The sequence below is a fragment of the Equus caballus genome, chromosome 11 (genome assembly GCF_041296265.1).
Source record: "Equus caballus isolate H_3958 breed thoroughbred chromosome 11, TB-T2T, whole genome shotgun sequence".
NCBI lineage: Eukaryota > Metazoa > Chordata > Mammalia > Perissodactyla > Equidae > Equus > Equus caballus.
Window position 1 is genome coordinate 26,056,109 of NC_091694.1, and position 14,621 is coordinate 26,070,729.

Genomic DNA, 14,621 nt, shown 5'->3' on the forward strand with positions numbered 1-14,621 from the left:
GGGGGCTGGGCTCCAGAGGAAGGGGAGCTGCAGCTGGCAGTTGCTTGGGGCCTCACTTCCCCCTGCTCACCATCCCCCTCCATGGACCGCCCACTCCTCCCCATTCCGGGCTGAGTCATCCTCACATCTGGAGCCTCTGCACATCTGGAAGAGCTGAAGCCTGTGCAGGCAGCTCCACGTGGACACCCCCTCCCCTCCCCCATACTCCATCTCACTCTCATCCCTACTAGCAGCTGGGGTCCAACCCCTCAACCCCGACCTGGGCCAGGCCCCTGGTCACCTAGCAGGCAGGTGGGTGCCCCAGTGCCAACCTCCATGACAGGACATCCATTGCCCCAGGGCCTCTCCCTGGTAGTAGTAACCACTGCCATTCGGTGCCCACCCCAATGGGTGGGCAGAGCAGCGCTGGCCTTGGGGAAGGCAGGCTCCAGGCTGAGGAAGGCAGTTGAGCCGAGCGCTGGGGCGGCAGTGGTTTGGCCTGGCAGGCAGAGGGAGTTTATCCTGGCGCTGGGCCCTGAAGCCAAACATCCTTCACTAACCTCGCAGACACATCAAAGCCGCCAGGAAGGGGCCCTTCAGCAGAGGAAACCTGCAGTCCTCGCAGCCTGACAGCCTGGCTCCGGATCCGGGCGCAGGACCACCCTGTCCCGCCCGGCAGCCCAGACTCAGGTGGGGCGCAGCTGTCCTGGAATGGGTAGGCGGAAGAGGACACTTGTACCTCCATCCTCCCTCCACCCCTCAGTGCTGTAGAGAGAGTGGCGATTTGCCCTCTTGAGGCTGGCGCGGCTGGCACCATGAATTAGCTTTGGCCCCTAGTCCAGGGCTCCCTCCCAAACTTGCCCTCTCCCACCCTCTAGGCAGGAGAGGCTGATTTGGGGGGGCTGGCTTTGTGCCCCAGCCTGGAAGAGGAGTGTGTGCTAAACTGGAGGGTCACCAACCTCATCCCCCAAGCTCCCCCGTTAAGGAAAGGACGTGTCCTTGTGGACGAGGGAGGATGCGGAGGTTAGGGGGCTTAGGGGTTGCGAGAAGAAGGAAGCTTTGGAAAATGAGAAGCTGAAGTGGAGTCGAAAGACAAGAGCTGGGCTGCAAGCCATGGGGCCTCTCTCTGGGGACAGCAGGGGCCGGAGGAAGAGAGGGGCTGTGAGGCGCTAACAAGAGAGGGAGGAGGTGCTAACAGAGCCACTGGGGTGAGGGGATCCTACAGTCAGCCCCCTATAGGCTGGCCTGGTGATAAGGAAGCTGGGGCGGGGGGGGGGGGCTGAGTGGGGGCTGCCACATCAGCAGAGGAGGCGGGGTGGTGTGCATACATGCATGCACATATATGTATACACATACAGACACACTGCACACGCCCACACATGCGTGCGTGCACACAACTGCAGCCAAGTCGGCTGGGGGCCAGATGATGTGGCGGCTTAGAGGAGCTATGATTTGCAGAAGAATGTGGTTTCTGCCGGCCTCGCTTCCGGTCCCTCTGCTCGCACTCCTTCCTTGCCTACAGATTCCCAGGTCCCTAGATGGTGATCAGCTTCAGGGATGTCCCAAGCTGTACCTTCTCTGCACTTTAGTCTGAGCCCCCAGACCCTTTAGAGGCGCTCCCCTCAATACGCCCAGCCCACAGAGGGGGCTACCTTCTCCACTGGCTGGCCTCAACCCCCAGCTTCTTTGGGACTGGGAAGTCCTTCTGAAGTCTAACCACAATCCCCTGTAACATTTGGATCTGAGCAGAGGAACGTACAAGCCAGTGTGGTAGAACCCTCTTTCAAGGGGCCAATAGGAGCAGAGCTATAAAGTAGGGCCCTGGGGGCTCCCGAACCCCTTTCTTCTCTCTGACTACAGTGTCTTATCTCAAAGAGTCAACAGCAAGGGTGGGGCTGCGGAGAGGGGGAGGGGCAGGAAAGCCTTGGGGAGAGGGAGCCACGGAGGGAGGGTGCCAGGGTCAGGGGTGGGGGGAGGGTGCGGGGGTGGGGGTGGCGCTCTCAAGACCTTTAACCTGGTTTTGGCTCAGCTCCTCCCGCCAGAGTCTTAGTGGCTCTGCTCATCGGCCACCCTGCCACCCCAGCCAGCCAAGGCTTGTGAGCTCAGCCTTCGCCTCACTCCTCACCCCGCCTCCTGGAGGTGTTTCCATCCCTGGCTGTGCCCCGGAAACCTACTCTTTAGAAGGATAATGGCTCCAAATGCCGTTTTTGTCTCTCTAAGCCTTGGGGAAGGTGAGCATTAGCTGAGCTCCTCTACCCGCTCATTAGGATAATAAGCTCCTTATACCGTTAATTGTCAGGTGGCACACCTCCCTCCACCCTCTTGGCCCACAGGTTGGCAGCTCAGAGCTGGGGTCAACTCTGGAAGTCATTTCCCCACTCCCACACCCATCACCCTAAGAATGGTGAGAGGCAGTGGGCTTCAATTTCCAAAAGAATGCTGGGAAGGAGACTCAGACCCTGGTCCTCTGGCCAAGAATTCCTACTGGCAACCCAACATGCATCCTGCCTCCTCCTGGAAGGTGGACAGTGAGCCCAGCATTCCTTGTGGCACACCACGTAGGAGTCGCTCGGTCCCTAGGGAGCCATCTTACTCACTTGGGGAGTATGCGTACCCTCGGGGAGGGAGCAGAAAGCAGAAGAGGTGGCCTCCCCAAAACACACAGCCAGTGGAGATGGGGAGTCCAGTCAGTCTGGAACAATACCCCCAACCGAGAGCCCCCCACCAAGGACTTTGGAAATTCATTCCCTATCCCCTCTGAGAAATCTGGTCCATGACCTTGGGAGGCCCCCAACCAACTTCAGTTCAGTGACAACAGAGCCAGTGTTTACTTGGAACAAAGCGCCATGGGGAAATGAAAGCTGAATCAGAACTGGGCCAGCCCCCGCAGCCTGGTGGGAACATTAGGACATGTACACACATCTTCAAGGGAGAGTAGCCAAGGGCGTCAGAGAGGCCCAGAGGAAAGGCCACGGTGGGTGAGCAGGGAGGGGACAATCACTTCTTGTGGGAAGATCTAAGTCCAGGAAGGCTTTCTGGAGGAGGTGGTATTTGAGCCGAGCCTTGAAAGATGGGTGGGACTTTGTTACGGTTCAGGGAGTGGTTGGCGACAGGTGTTCTCAGTGGAGAGGAAAGGAGGGAAGCCGAAAGGGTGGTCAGGTGAGGGGCTGGAGAACAGGTGGGCAGGAGAAGGAGAGCACACTGCACGGGCAGGTGGGAGCGGTTATGAAGGACCCTGGAGGTCTCTTTGAGATGGGACTTAATTCAGGCAGAAGTGGGGGTCCTCTGGAAGACAGGGAGCAAGTGGGTGGCACGCCCCAACAGGGGTAATGGGAGACCAGGCTGGAGGCCTTGTTGAAGACAGTTGTGGTGGCCCTAGGGAGCCACACTGCATGGGTGCAGAGGGGACACCTGTGACCGGCACAGTCTCCGTCCCCCGAGCTCTCAGCCTGAGGGAGGAGTGAGCACCCACCGCGAGGCCCATCCAGCCTTAGTGGGCAGTGGGGGAGCAGAAGAGGAGGACAAACCAGGAGGAGAGGGAACTGCTCAAACCTTGGGGCCCACACTGCCACATCCCGTCCTCTGTGGCCCTCCAGGAGGAGGGGGTCGTTATCAAGTCGTCCTCTGAAGTTGGCCACTGGCCCTGCCTCTCTGACCTGGCCCTTGGGAGGGGCCCAGAGCACTGAATGGACAGCAGAGGGGGCTAGTAAGCAGGGCATTCTGGGGAACTGGAGCTGGAGTCTGTGGCCCATCCAGAGGGGCCCAGAGCGGTGCTCAGAGGGAAGCAAGACTCTTAAGTCCTTGGCACCTCATTCTGCATGAAATGGAGAGAGGAACTTTGGGCCCCTCTCCTCTGCCAGGAACAAAACACTTACTGCTTATTATTATTAAGCTAACATTTATTTACCATTACTGAGTGCCAGACACGGATGGCTTATTACTTCATCCTCGCAATGACCCTATTTGATACGGGAGGTGCTGTTATCCAATGCCTTGCTTCACAGATGAGTTTAGAGAGGCACAGAGAAGTTTAGTTTCTTGACTCAGGTCACACAGCACACTATAGCAATGTGGTGGTGGCACAATTCCTAACACAACACAATACTGTCCCTGCAGGCAGAGCCGGGCTAGAGCAGATGTCCCGGAGGCTTTGGAAGGAAAGATCTCAGCCCAGTGCCATAAGCCATTATGGGTATTGGTGTCCCCACAGTATGGCAGGGAGGGGGGCTGAGAGGAACAGAGCTCAGCCTGGCTCTTCTCCCCCACCCAGGGCCTGGCTCCGCAGGCTGGGCTGAGCCAGGCCTGACAAGGCCTCCTACCTCAACCTTCAGTGGGGGGTTCCTCCATCTGGAGCAGCAGCTCCCCAGGCCTGACGTGTGTGCTGCCTCTGAGGCTGCCTCTGGCTGTGGGGTCTCCAGACCTGCGTGATTCTGGTCCTGACTCAGCCCCAGTGGCCCGTGTGACTTGGCCTTCCTGCCCCTCTGGGCTCCAGCTGGCTTCTCTGAGAAGGGAGCGAGTGGCCCAGCTGACCTCCGGGGCCCTTCCAGCTGGGTCCTTGTAGGACGCACAGACAATCAGCTCCTTCTTCAGCGAATGGGCTGGGGAGGCGGCAAGCGAGCGAGTATGAAGACATTTCAACTTTGCCGCTTTTGGGAAACCACAGATGGAATTTGGCATGGAATCTAGGGGGACCCACTGACGGCATGAGGTCTCTGGACCTCCCCGCCCAGGTCCCTGCAAGCCTGAGCATGCACGTGCACGCGCACGCGCGCACACACTTCCCTCCCATGGCCAGATTAAGTGTTGCACAGAAGATGTTGCCCTTATCCAGGACTCTCCTGCCTCTAGACACGAACAGCTCCCTGTCTGGTCAGTCTGGGGCCCCTCTGTGCCCCCACCCCCACCTGACCTCACCCACCAAGAATGCTGGGGCCCCAGGAGCCATGATGGATGCTGACAACAGGGCTTAGTGTTCTTGGCCTGAGCTGGGACCACCCACCTCTAGGCCCTGCACCCCGTCCCCCTATACAGGAAGGAGCATAGAAGATTAGTTTGGTGTCATGGAAAACACTGGGGACCCAAGGCAGGTTCCAGAAGACCTCTGGACTCTGCCCCGCAAGCCTCATTTTCCCATTGGGAAGATGTGGGGCACCAGGTGGAGGAGCCATTCTCCAATGTCTGTTCCTATGACATTTTAAGGACATGGGTAGAGTTGCCAGATTTAACGAATAAAAATACAGGACACTCAGTTAAATTTGAATTTCAGGTAAACAACGAATAAATTTTATTTGGGACATACTTATACCAAAACTTAGTTGTTCATCTGAAACTCAAACTTAACTGGGCATCCTGTGTTTTTTGGTGGTTTTTTTTTTAGATAGATAAATAAATTTTATCTATTTAAACATTTTTTAATTTAATTTTTATTGAGTTAATGATAGGTTACAATCTTGTGAAATTTCAGTTGTACATTATTGTTTGTCAGTCGTGTTGTAGGTGCACCACTTCACCCTTTGTGCCCACCCCTCATTCCCCTTTCCCCTGGTAGCCACTAATCTGTTCTCTTTGTCTGCATTTTTAAATTCCTCATATGAGTGGAGTCATACAGAGATTGTCCTTCTCTATCTGGCTTATTTCATTTAACATAATTCCCTCAAGGTCCATCCATGTTGTTGCAAATGGAATGATTTTGTTCTGTTTTGCAGCTGAGTAGTATTCCATTGTATATATGTACCATATCTTCTTTATCCATTCATCTGTTGATGGGCAGTTAGGTTGCTTCCACGTCTTGGCTATTGTAAATAATGCTGCAATGAACATTGGGGTGCACGGGACTTTTGGGATTGCTGACTTCAAGCTCTTTGGATAGATACCCAGTAGTAGGATAGCTGGGTCGTATGGTAGTTCTATTTTTAATTTTTTGAGGAATCTCCATACTGTTTTCCATAGTGGCTGCTCCAGTTTGCATTCCCACCAGCAGAGTATGAGGGTTCCTTTTTCTCCGCAACCTCTCCAACATTTGTTACTATTTGTTTTGGTTATTTTTGTCATTCTAATGGGTGTAAGGTGATATCTTAGTGTAGTTTTGATTTGTATTTCCCTGATCAGCGATGATGAACATCTTTTCATGCGCCTGTTGGCCATCCATATATCTTCTTTAGAGAAATGTCTGTTCATGTCTCCTTAGGCATCCTGTTTTTTGTCTGGCAACCATAAATCTGTGTCAGGTGGAAGCAGAGAGCCAGAGGAGGTAATGCCAGTCTCTGCCCTCCTCCAGCCCCTCCTTGGGGCACTGGTGCCTGCCTGGTCCCTGCCCCTCTCAAGCCCTCCCAGACTCCCAAGCCTACCCCTCAGGCCTCCCCACGCCCTTCTTGGCACCCTCATTTCACTCCCCAGGACACTCGCCTCCCCTAAGCTCACCCATCTTCCCCTCCCCTAAGGGCCACATCTCTGTAGGGCCCCAGGCCTGGGCAGAGTGGCAGGGGGTGTGGGAGAGATACCCCAGGCCTCGGGTGTTGTTCCAGTGGGGCCAGGGCAGAGGCAGGACAGCCCTGGAAGCCCAAGTCAGCAAGGACCTCACTAAGGAGGCAGCAGTGTGGGTGCTGCTGGGAGAAGGCTCCAGCGCTCTCTGGACTAGGTCCTCCTTGGCAGAGGGGCAGGCTGGGTCCAGAGCCAACTCCAGGGGAACGAGGGAAGAGGTGTGTCTTTATTCCCTTCTTCAAGCTCAGAGTCACCAGCAACTGCAAATAGAGAGGGCATTCTCTGGGGCCAGACCCCAATGCCACTTGGATCAGAAGAATGGAAGATTCTGTCCTCCGGGGCCGAAAAGGGCCAAGAGATAATGAGAAACAGAGACAGGGAAAGAGGGGAAGAGCAGAGGGATCAGAGAGAGATATACTGGGAGAGAGAGACTAGGAGAGTCAGTGAGAAACAGACAAAGAGACAGGAAGACACAGGACCAAACCAGGGACAAGGTAAATGGAAAGACAGAGACACACAGATTCTCCCGCCCAGACAAAGCGAGATCCAGGCAGAGAGAACAGAGATGGGAAAACAGAACACACAGGAACGCAGAGAAGCCACATGGAGCCAGAGAGGCAAGAAACTGAAACAGGAAGACAGATTGACAGAAACGGGGAGGGACGAAGAGAGGTTAAATACAAGACAGATACAACTGGGAGAGATGACAACCAGAGTTAAAGAGAAAGCGGTCACAGGAGGACGGCTGTCCTTTCCTAAGTTCAGGACATTTTTCACTAGCAAAGTCAGAACTGAGACAGCAGGAGACATCTAAAGACCTAAGAACAGAGCCTTTCCCGGAGCCCCCTCCCCCTTTCCTCGGGTCAGGGAGCAGCACCCCACCCACCATCTCCACTTCGCCCCCTCCCCAGGCGTCCTGGCTCCATCTCTCCAACTCCCGCACGATCTCCACAAGTTTCATCCCTGTTTGGGCGTCTGGCTCTCAGCCTGCGCCTATCACCCTCGGAGACGGCCTCCCACCCCGCCCACCAGCCGGCTCTCCTAGGAGGGAGCTCAGGGAACCGCAGCCCCAGGTCCCGGCCCCGCGCCTCCCGCTCCCGGGGAATCCCGCGTTGGGCGATGCTGCCACCTGTCGGCCGAATCGGGAAGCACGGCGCCCCGAGCGCTGGGGCGCAGCCGCCGATGGTCGGAATCCGGCCCCTCCCCGCTGATACCGCCTCCGCGGGGTCTTTCCAGGAATGCGGATGGGCCCGCTCTCCGGGCTGCCGCTCTGCCCCAGCTGCGGCCCCGGGGGGCAAGTCTCTGAATCCCGGGGCCTTAATTTCCCCTGTAGTCAAATGGAGGAAGCGTACCAACACCTCCTCCCAGGATTTCAAGGGAGGTGGGGAGGGAGTGAATGTACCAGTGCCGTGTCCTGAATCTTCCCCAGAAATCAGCCAGGCCGCCCCTCCCTCCCTTCTTGGCCAAAAAATCAAGATGACACCTCCCCCATACAATCCCCTCAATCCACTCCAGAGCCTTCGCCTCCCCTTTCTCTTAACCTCTGGCCCCCAGAAGTCCAAGTGGGAAGGGACTTCCAGTGTTCTTGCTCCCTCTGCCTGCACCCCCTCTCCCCTTGCCAGGCACAGCACTCCCGCCCTTAAGCCTGGGACCACGTAGGGGTGGAGGAGTTGGGGGTTAGGAAGGAGTAGCTCAGCAGTCGTGAACTGACCCTACAATCTTCTTTTATCTGTTAAAATCTCTTCAACCTCCCAATTCCTAAAACCCAACCCAGACCTCTTCCTCTCCCCTCCCCGCCCCAAGTCCAGCCCGTCCCTGGGCATAGGCTCCTCCCCCACCCGAGGCGGGGCCCCATAGGTGGAGAGAAGTGGGAGAGGTCGCGGCCCCGCCTCTGCCCTCCTCCCCCTACACACGGAAGCTCAGTGGCCCCCATGCCAGGATGTCCGACGCCTGGGTCTCCGGCCTCGTATTCTCCCTGCTGCTCAGCCTCCTGGCCGGCCTCCAACAGGTGAGCGCTTGGGAGGTGAAGCTGTTGAACCTTCCGGGCCTACCCTTGTGGCACAGGGGCCTGCTTCTGAAGTCCGGTCACCACCTTCCATTGTCAGGATTTCCTCGTGACCACACGCAATTAAGCAATTTCCTTTCTCTTTTTTTGCTGGGGAAGTGAAGGTGGGGGCAGTGGAGGGAGGCCCTGAGAGGACCTGAGTTCCCTCACCTGGGGCGGCTGTGTAGTGGGACCTGGCCCCTGCCTACCACCATTGACACCCAGCGTCTCTCTCTGAGTGGGGACTTTGCCCTCGTATTAGCCTTGGCTCGTCCTTCCCGCTCGTTCCTGCTGCGTCAGAAAGCGGGCACTAGCTGGGACGGAGGTCTGGACGCCTGGCCAGCCTGTCTCCCCAGCTCTGTCCTTCCAGTGCTGTGTCACCTTGGGGAAGTCCTGGCCCTCTCTGGGACTGTGTTTGTCTGCTTGTGCCCTAGGGGAGAGGAGGCTCCCTTGTCCCCTTCTAGGAGAGGGGCTAGTATTCCAGCCCGTGGTAGGATTTGATTTGGCTGCCTGACCCAAGGCTGGGGTGACCTCTGTCATCTGTGATTCTGAGCGTGAGACAGGGTAGGGGAAGTCTATCCAGTTTTGTGATGGGAGATTATCCTGGAAACTGACATGGGTCTAGAACACGGATTTCTAGCCTACTTCTGTGTAAGAATCCGCGGGAAATCCCTGGCCGCTCCCCAGAACATTCACACAGCTGTGCCGACTTTCAGGGCGGCTCTGCCCCTGAAGGCCTGGTCTGCCTGCTCCATCACTAGTGATCAGTTTGTGCCAGCGCTGGGCTGAGCATCCTCTTGATTCCTGCCAACAGCTGCAGAGCGCAGGTGCGTTAATGCCCCAGTTCACGGGTAAGCAAGCTGAGGTTGCCCAAGGTCACCTCAACACTTGATCAAACTCAGGCTCTGAACCACCTCAGACAAGACCACCCCCTGGTTAAAATGGGAGAAGAGAACCTGGGACATTGCCTCCGCCTCCCAAACAGGAACTCGGGATTAATGTATTAAACCTGTTCATTATCTGTCCTTAACTGGAAGCCAGGAAAGGGAGGAGGGGCAGGCTGGGATCTGACGGGGAAGGGGTGCCGCTCAGTCCCCGGACCCCTTGGTCTGCCCCAACTCTGCAGTCACCCCAGTGTGCTATGTGGCGCTCACCTTCTCTGTCCCCACCAGCCAAGGCTCACAGGGGACTGAGCTCCGAAAAGGGGAATCAGCCCAACTATTATTGGCTGTCACTGGTATTCTTAGCCAAACTGTTGTTGTCATTAGCAACTGAAATGTTATTATTTCAAGTAAAGCTATAAAGATAAGGTGGTCTCCTGAAAGTCCGCTTCTTATTGTAGTTGGTTGTCCCCAGAGGCTGGGGTGGGGTGACATAACCACCCATTCCTGGTGTTCCTGTACCTGCATTCCTCCCTCGCAGTCTGGGGGGCAGTCTGGGAGCCACCAGGATGGAATGAAACCAGGTGACAATGAATGCTCCTTCATTCATTCTGCCAATATTGTGACTGCTGGCTTTTCAACAGTGATGAATAGACAAACATCCCTGCCCTCATGGAGGTTCCATTCTACTGAGGGGACAGACAATTAGCAAGATAAAATATACAGATGTTGATAAGAGCCATGCAGAAAAATTAAGCACAGTGAGGGGCAGCGGAGTGCTTTGGGGGAGTAGATGTAATTTTAAGTGAGATGGTCAGAGAGGGGGCTGCCGGAGCCAGCCTCGTGGATATCTGGGGGAAGAATGTTCTGAGGAGGGCTTATACACCAAACTGCTATTAATCGGGTTAAATTTTGTAACAGTACCCTGGTTGTCCTGCAGAACTAGTGCAGGAGAGGAAGGGAAGGAGGGAGGAGCTGGGTCCGGAGAGGAGGGTCTGGCGGGCTTTGCAGAGCAAGGACCCGCCCCCCCCCCCCCCCCCCAGGCAGGGATCGGAAGGATGAATGGAGGTTCCGCACACCATGAGGCTGGGGGAAGAGGGCCTGCCCCTGCACGCAAGTGTAAAACAGCCAGGCGTGTGCAGGGAACTTCCAGTGGGTGTGCAGGCCAGCGGGCCCAGGGGGAGCAGGGCTAAGGCTGATGGCTGGGGGTCTGGGCCCCAGGGAACCCCTGAAGGGAGCTTCCAGCAAGGTGGCAGGTGATGAGATTTGTGGGATAGGAACTTGCCCACAGTATCAGGAGTGACTCGGGTTGCAGGAGGAGAGTTGCTGGCGTCCTGGACCATCGAGGGCATGGAAAGGAGATGGATTGAGGTGGCCAGAAGGTGTAAACTTACAGACCTGTGGATGAGCGAATGTGGTGTGGGGTGTGCTGAGCATGGGAAGGAGAGCTGGGGCCGCCAGGTGGCAGCTGGGGCTCCAGTCAGTGACCTGGGGAACTTGTGGAGTGAGGTGGAAAGCAGACTTGGGGGAAGATATGGATCCATTGGGGACCTGCTGGCTGTCAGGCACCTGGGCAGTGTCTGGGGGGAGACCCCACCTCCAGTTTATGACCCCTAACCTCTGCCTCTTTTCTTCCACAGGCTGCAGCCAAATGTGGCATCTTCTTGTAAGTCTGGGATTTGGGCTATAACTTCCAGTCTGGAAAGGAGACACCCCAAATCCTGCCCTGTCTGCCTTCATGGGGAGGGGGTACCATCCTCACCGGCTCCCCTTCCAGCCAGAAGAAACCATCCTCCCCCTCATCTCCCCAACCCAGAGAAGGAGGGAGAGGGTGACAGCGCCCCCTTCCTTCCTCCCCCAGCCTACCCCGGGGCAGTTCCACAGGGGGTGGAATGCTCACCCTCGCTGCAGTCTCAGGCCCTCCCCCCTCCGAGGGTACCCCTGGGAAGGGGGACAAAAGTCGGTGCCAACCTTAATACATACATGCCAAGAAGCCTGTGCACAATGAGGAGGGACCGAGCAGTGGTCTCGGGCAGAAAAGCGTTTCTATCAAGTCAGCACTGGATGTTCTAGGAGCACCTCTCCTTCCTGCTTCCTACTCCATGGGCCCCAGCAGGGGCTCGCTCCTCCTCCAGTTAGCTCCTGGACACTCCCCGCTGCCCCTCTCTCTCCATCTCCTTAGAGTGATGCTGTAGCCACTACAACTCTCAATCCCCACACCTGCCCAGTGAGGTCGACAGGACATCCATTACCCCCATTTTATAGATGAGGCACGTGAGGTCCAGCAAGGAGCATAGCTTTACACAAGTGCACAAGGCTGGTGGTGAGATGAGCCAGGAACCCAGGTCCTGATCCTACCCCCAGGTTCCTCCCACTGAGCCGAAGGGGGCCCATAACCCCCACCCCGCTGGGGCGTGGCTCATGCCCCGAGTATATGGGTGAGTGTTGGAGAGGCTGGGATCCTTCTGCCTCCCCACCTTGGTACCAGCACCTTCTCTCTGCTCCCTGCCAGCACCTGCCCCCAGGGATTCAAATGCTGTGGTGACAGCTGCTGCCAAGAGTATGAGATCTTCTCCGGCCCCTTGAGGTGAGTCCAGGGCCAGCTCCTCTGGGCTCCGTCCTCCGAGGGGCCTGGTCCACATAGGGTAGGCTGGACTTCCTGCCGAGGGGCTGGGTGTAGGTCGTGGGAGGGAGGGAGGGAGGGAAGCAGGGGGCGCTCAATGTCCCCCTGGGTGACGGTGGTGGTTCCTCACCCCAGGATCTTTGTCATCATCTTCCTGATCATCCTCCCTCTCCTGTGCATCTGTGGCCTGGTCAAGCGCTTCTGTCAGAACTGCAGAGAGCCGGAGCAGGACAGCCCAGTGGATCGTGAGAGGCTTCCAGAGCGGCCCCACATTGCCTCCCCAGAGAGGGTCAGGGCGTCCGCCTCAGAGCCCCCACCCCCCTACAGCGAGGTGGGTGTCTGTTCCAATCCCTTCTCTGCTCCTCAGCCGTCCATACCTCCCTATTGTCCATATATTTAGAGCAGCAGGGGCAGGGGAGGCCTCTGGACTCTAGAGAGGGCTCTGCAATAAGCATCAGGTCACCCTCTCCCTGGTAAACATGCCACCACCAGCACGGTGAGTGGCAATGGCCTGCAACAGGCCCTAAGAAGAATGTGTGTCCCCTCTCTTCCCTGCAGATTATTCTGAAACCTGTCCTGAGCCTGCCCCCCATGGAGCCACCCCCTCCCTACAGCTTCAGGCCTGAAGAGAATGCTGGGACACTCAGGGGCGTCGACAACCCAGCCTTCTGATCCACCTCCTGCCTGGAATCCTGCCGTCAGCCACCTCCTCCGCCACGCCTCCTGGAGCAAGCCAGAGACGCCTGGGACCCCTGGAATGCCCACTGCCCATCCTGCCACATCTCTGGCCATTCTTGGATTTAACTTATTCTTTTTCCTGCCCCTGCTCCATCCCGGCTGCCTCTCTTGTCCCGAGGGCTGGGCTGGAGCAACAGTGTCCACCCTGTGCCTCCAGCCCAATTTAGAGGCTGCCAGGAGGAAAATGTCAACAGTTAGAGGTGCTCGACAGTGGAGTGGGCCACTCCGAGGAGTGGAGAGAGCCCCATTTCTGGAAGTGTACGAATCTGGACTGGACAGCCAGCTGTGAGATATTATGGAGGGCGTTTCTGCGCCCGTGGGAGATGGGACCGGATGAGCTCTGAGCCACCTTGCACTTCTATCTGAATGAAGACCCCATTGTACTGCTCCCCCCAACATGTGTACTCACTAAATTTTAGCTGGTTGTTGCTGAGAGTCTGCCTCTGGGTGCGGCGGGAGGTGAGCCCAGGCTCTGCTGGGGGACTGCGTGCAAAATCCCACCATGCGTGAGTCCTCCCTGGCTGGGTTGATGATGAGCCTGGGAGGACAGTAGGTCCAGGGCCACCCTCCGGGAAAGGCTCTTTGCACATGCTTTGACTGCTGGTTTCTTGAGGTCTCTGGGTGCTAAGGAGCCTGGACAGGGAGCTGGGGATGGGGTGTGAGGGACCGTTGTGTGCTTCCCCATCCAATCCTCCCACTGCTTTCCCAAGGAGACAGAGCTCAGCTCCCTGACTCCATGGGGCTGAGAAGGGGGCAAAGGAGAGGAGTCAGGGAGGCGGGCCATCTGTGGGGTAGGGCCTCCAGACTCCTTGATCAGCGCCCCCCTGGAATCTCCTGGAGCGAGGAGAGGAGAGGGCAGACCCACTCTTCTCTTCCACCTTGTGTGGTTCTGGGCACCGCCACCTCAGCCCCATCTGTGAGGTTAACCCTTAAGAGGAAAGAGTCATTCACCATTGCAGCGTGCGAGAGTCTTTGAGGGGCACTGGTCCCTGTGGGGGTCTGCAGCAAAGTGTGGAGCTAGGAGGCTGGCACAGGGCATGCAGAGTGAGAGGGACCCCCGTGCCAGTGTCTTGGGGCTCAGGCAGGGCTGGGCTCCTCCCCCCTGACCCTGCCTTTGCGCTGCTCCCCTGTAGCCCATGAATGCCAGCCTTCCTCCCCAGGTGGAGGGCATAGCAGCAAAGCTGGCCAGAGCTTCTGGGAGGATTGGAGGTAGAGCTGGGCCTGGTGTGCTGGCAGGGATGCATCCTCCATGGCTCTCCCAATAATACCCATCCTTGGGGCATCAGGACCCAGGTACGGGGCAGGGAGATTGTTCAGCCTTCCCCAAAGATGCTAGGAACATGGGCTGTCTGGCTGGGGTTCCTGCTGGAGACAGGGCCCCAGAGGGGAGAACAGTAGTTACTGAGGACATAGTGCCAGAATTGGCAGTAGGAGAAGGAGCCCAGCCATAGGAAGTTTCCCTTCAGTTTCAGGGGCTGATGGGGTGCGAGGGGTGGGGGGAGCAGAAGGAGGATATGTGAGTGCTTTGTGTAAGTGTAACCAGCTCCAATTAGTGAAGCCCCAGGGCTGATGTTGCCCTCACTGTGGTAAACACACCCCAGTGGGAAGATGTTGACAATGGGCTTTGCAGACCCAGAGGAGGAGGTCACCCTCAGCCTGCACGCTTCCTTTCTTTCATCAAAGATGGCATTGGGCCTTTAAATCCTCCCCCGCAGCAGCAGAGTGGCCTGGAGGAAAGTGGTCATCCTGAAGCCCAGCGTTCCTGGGAACTAGTGGCAGAAATGGCGAGTTCTGTGACTCTCTGTTCACTGTTGGTGAGGGTGAAAATGGTGTGATCTTCCTGGAGGGAAATCTACCAGTATCCATTCATGCCACA

General features: G+C 57.0%; 1 protein-coding gene across 1 annotated transcript; it reads left to right on the plus strand.

The window, feature by feature from the left end:
• Positions 1-516: 516 nt before the first annotated feature.
• Positions 517-13,180, plus strand: TMEM92 (transmembrane protein 92). Its single transcript, XM_023652711.2, has 7 exons — positions 517-669; positions 6,167-6,229; positions 8,234-8,467; positions 11,025-11,050; positions 11,897-11,971; positions 12,143-12,338; positions 12,566-13,180. Exons 3-7 carry the CDS (start codon positions 8,399-8,401, stop codon positions 12,677-12,679), a joined length of 480 nt encoding a protein of 159 aa, XP_023508479.1. The 5' UTR covers positions 517-669; positions 6,167-6,229; positions 8,234-8,398; the 3' UTR covers positions 12,680-13,180.
• Positions 13,181-14,621: the final 1,441 nt, after the last annotated feature.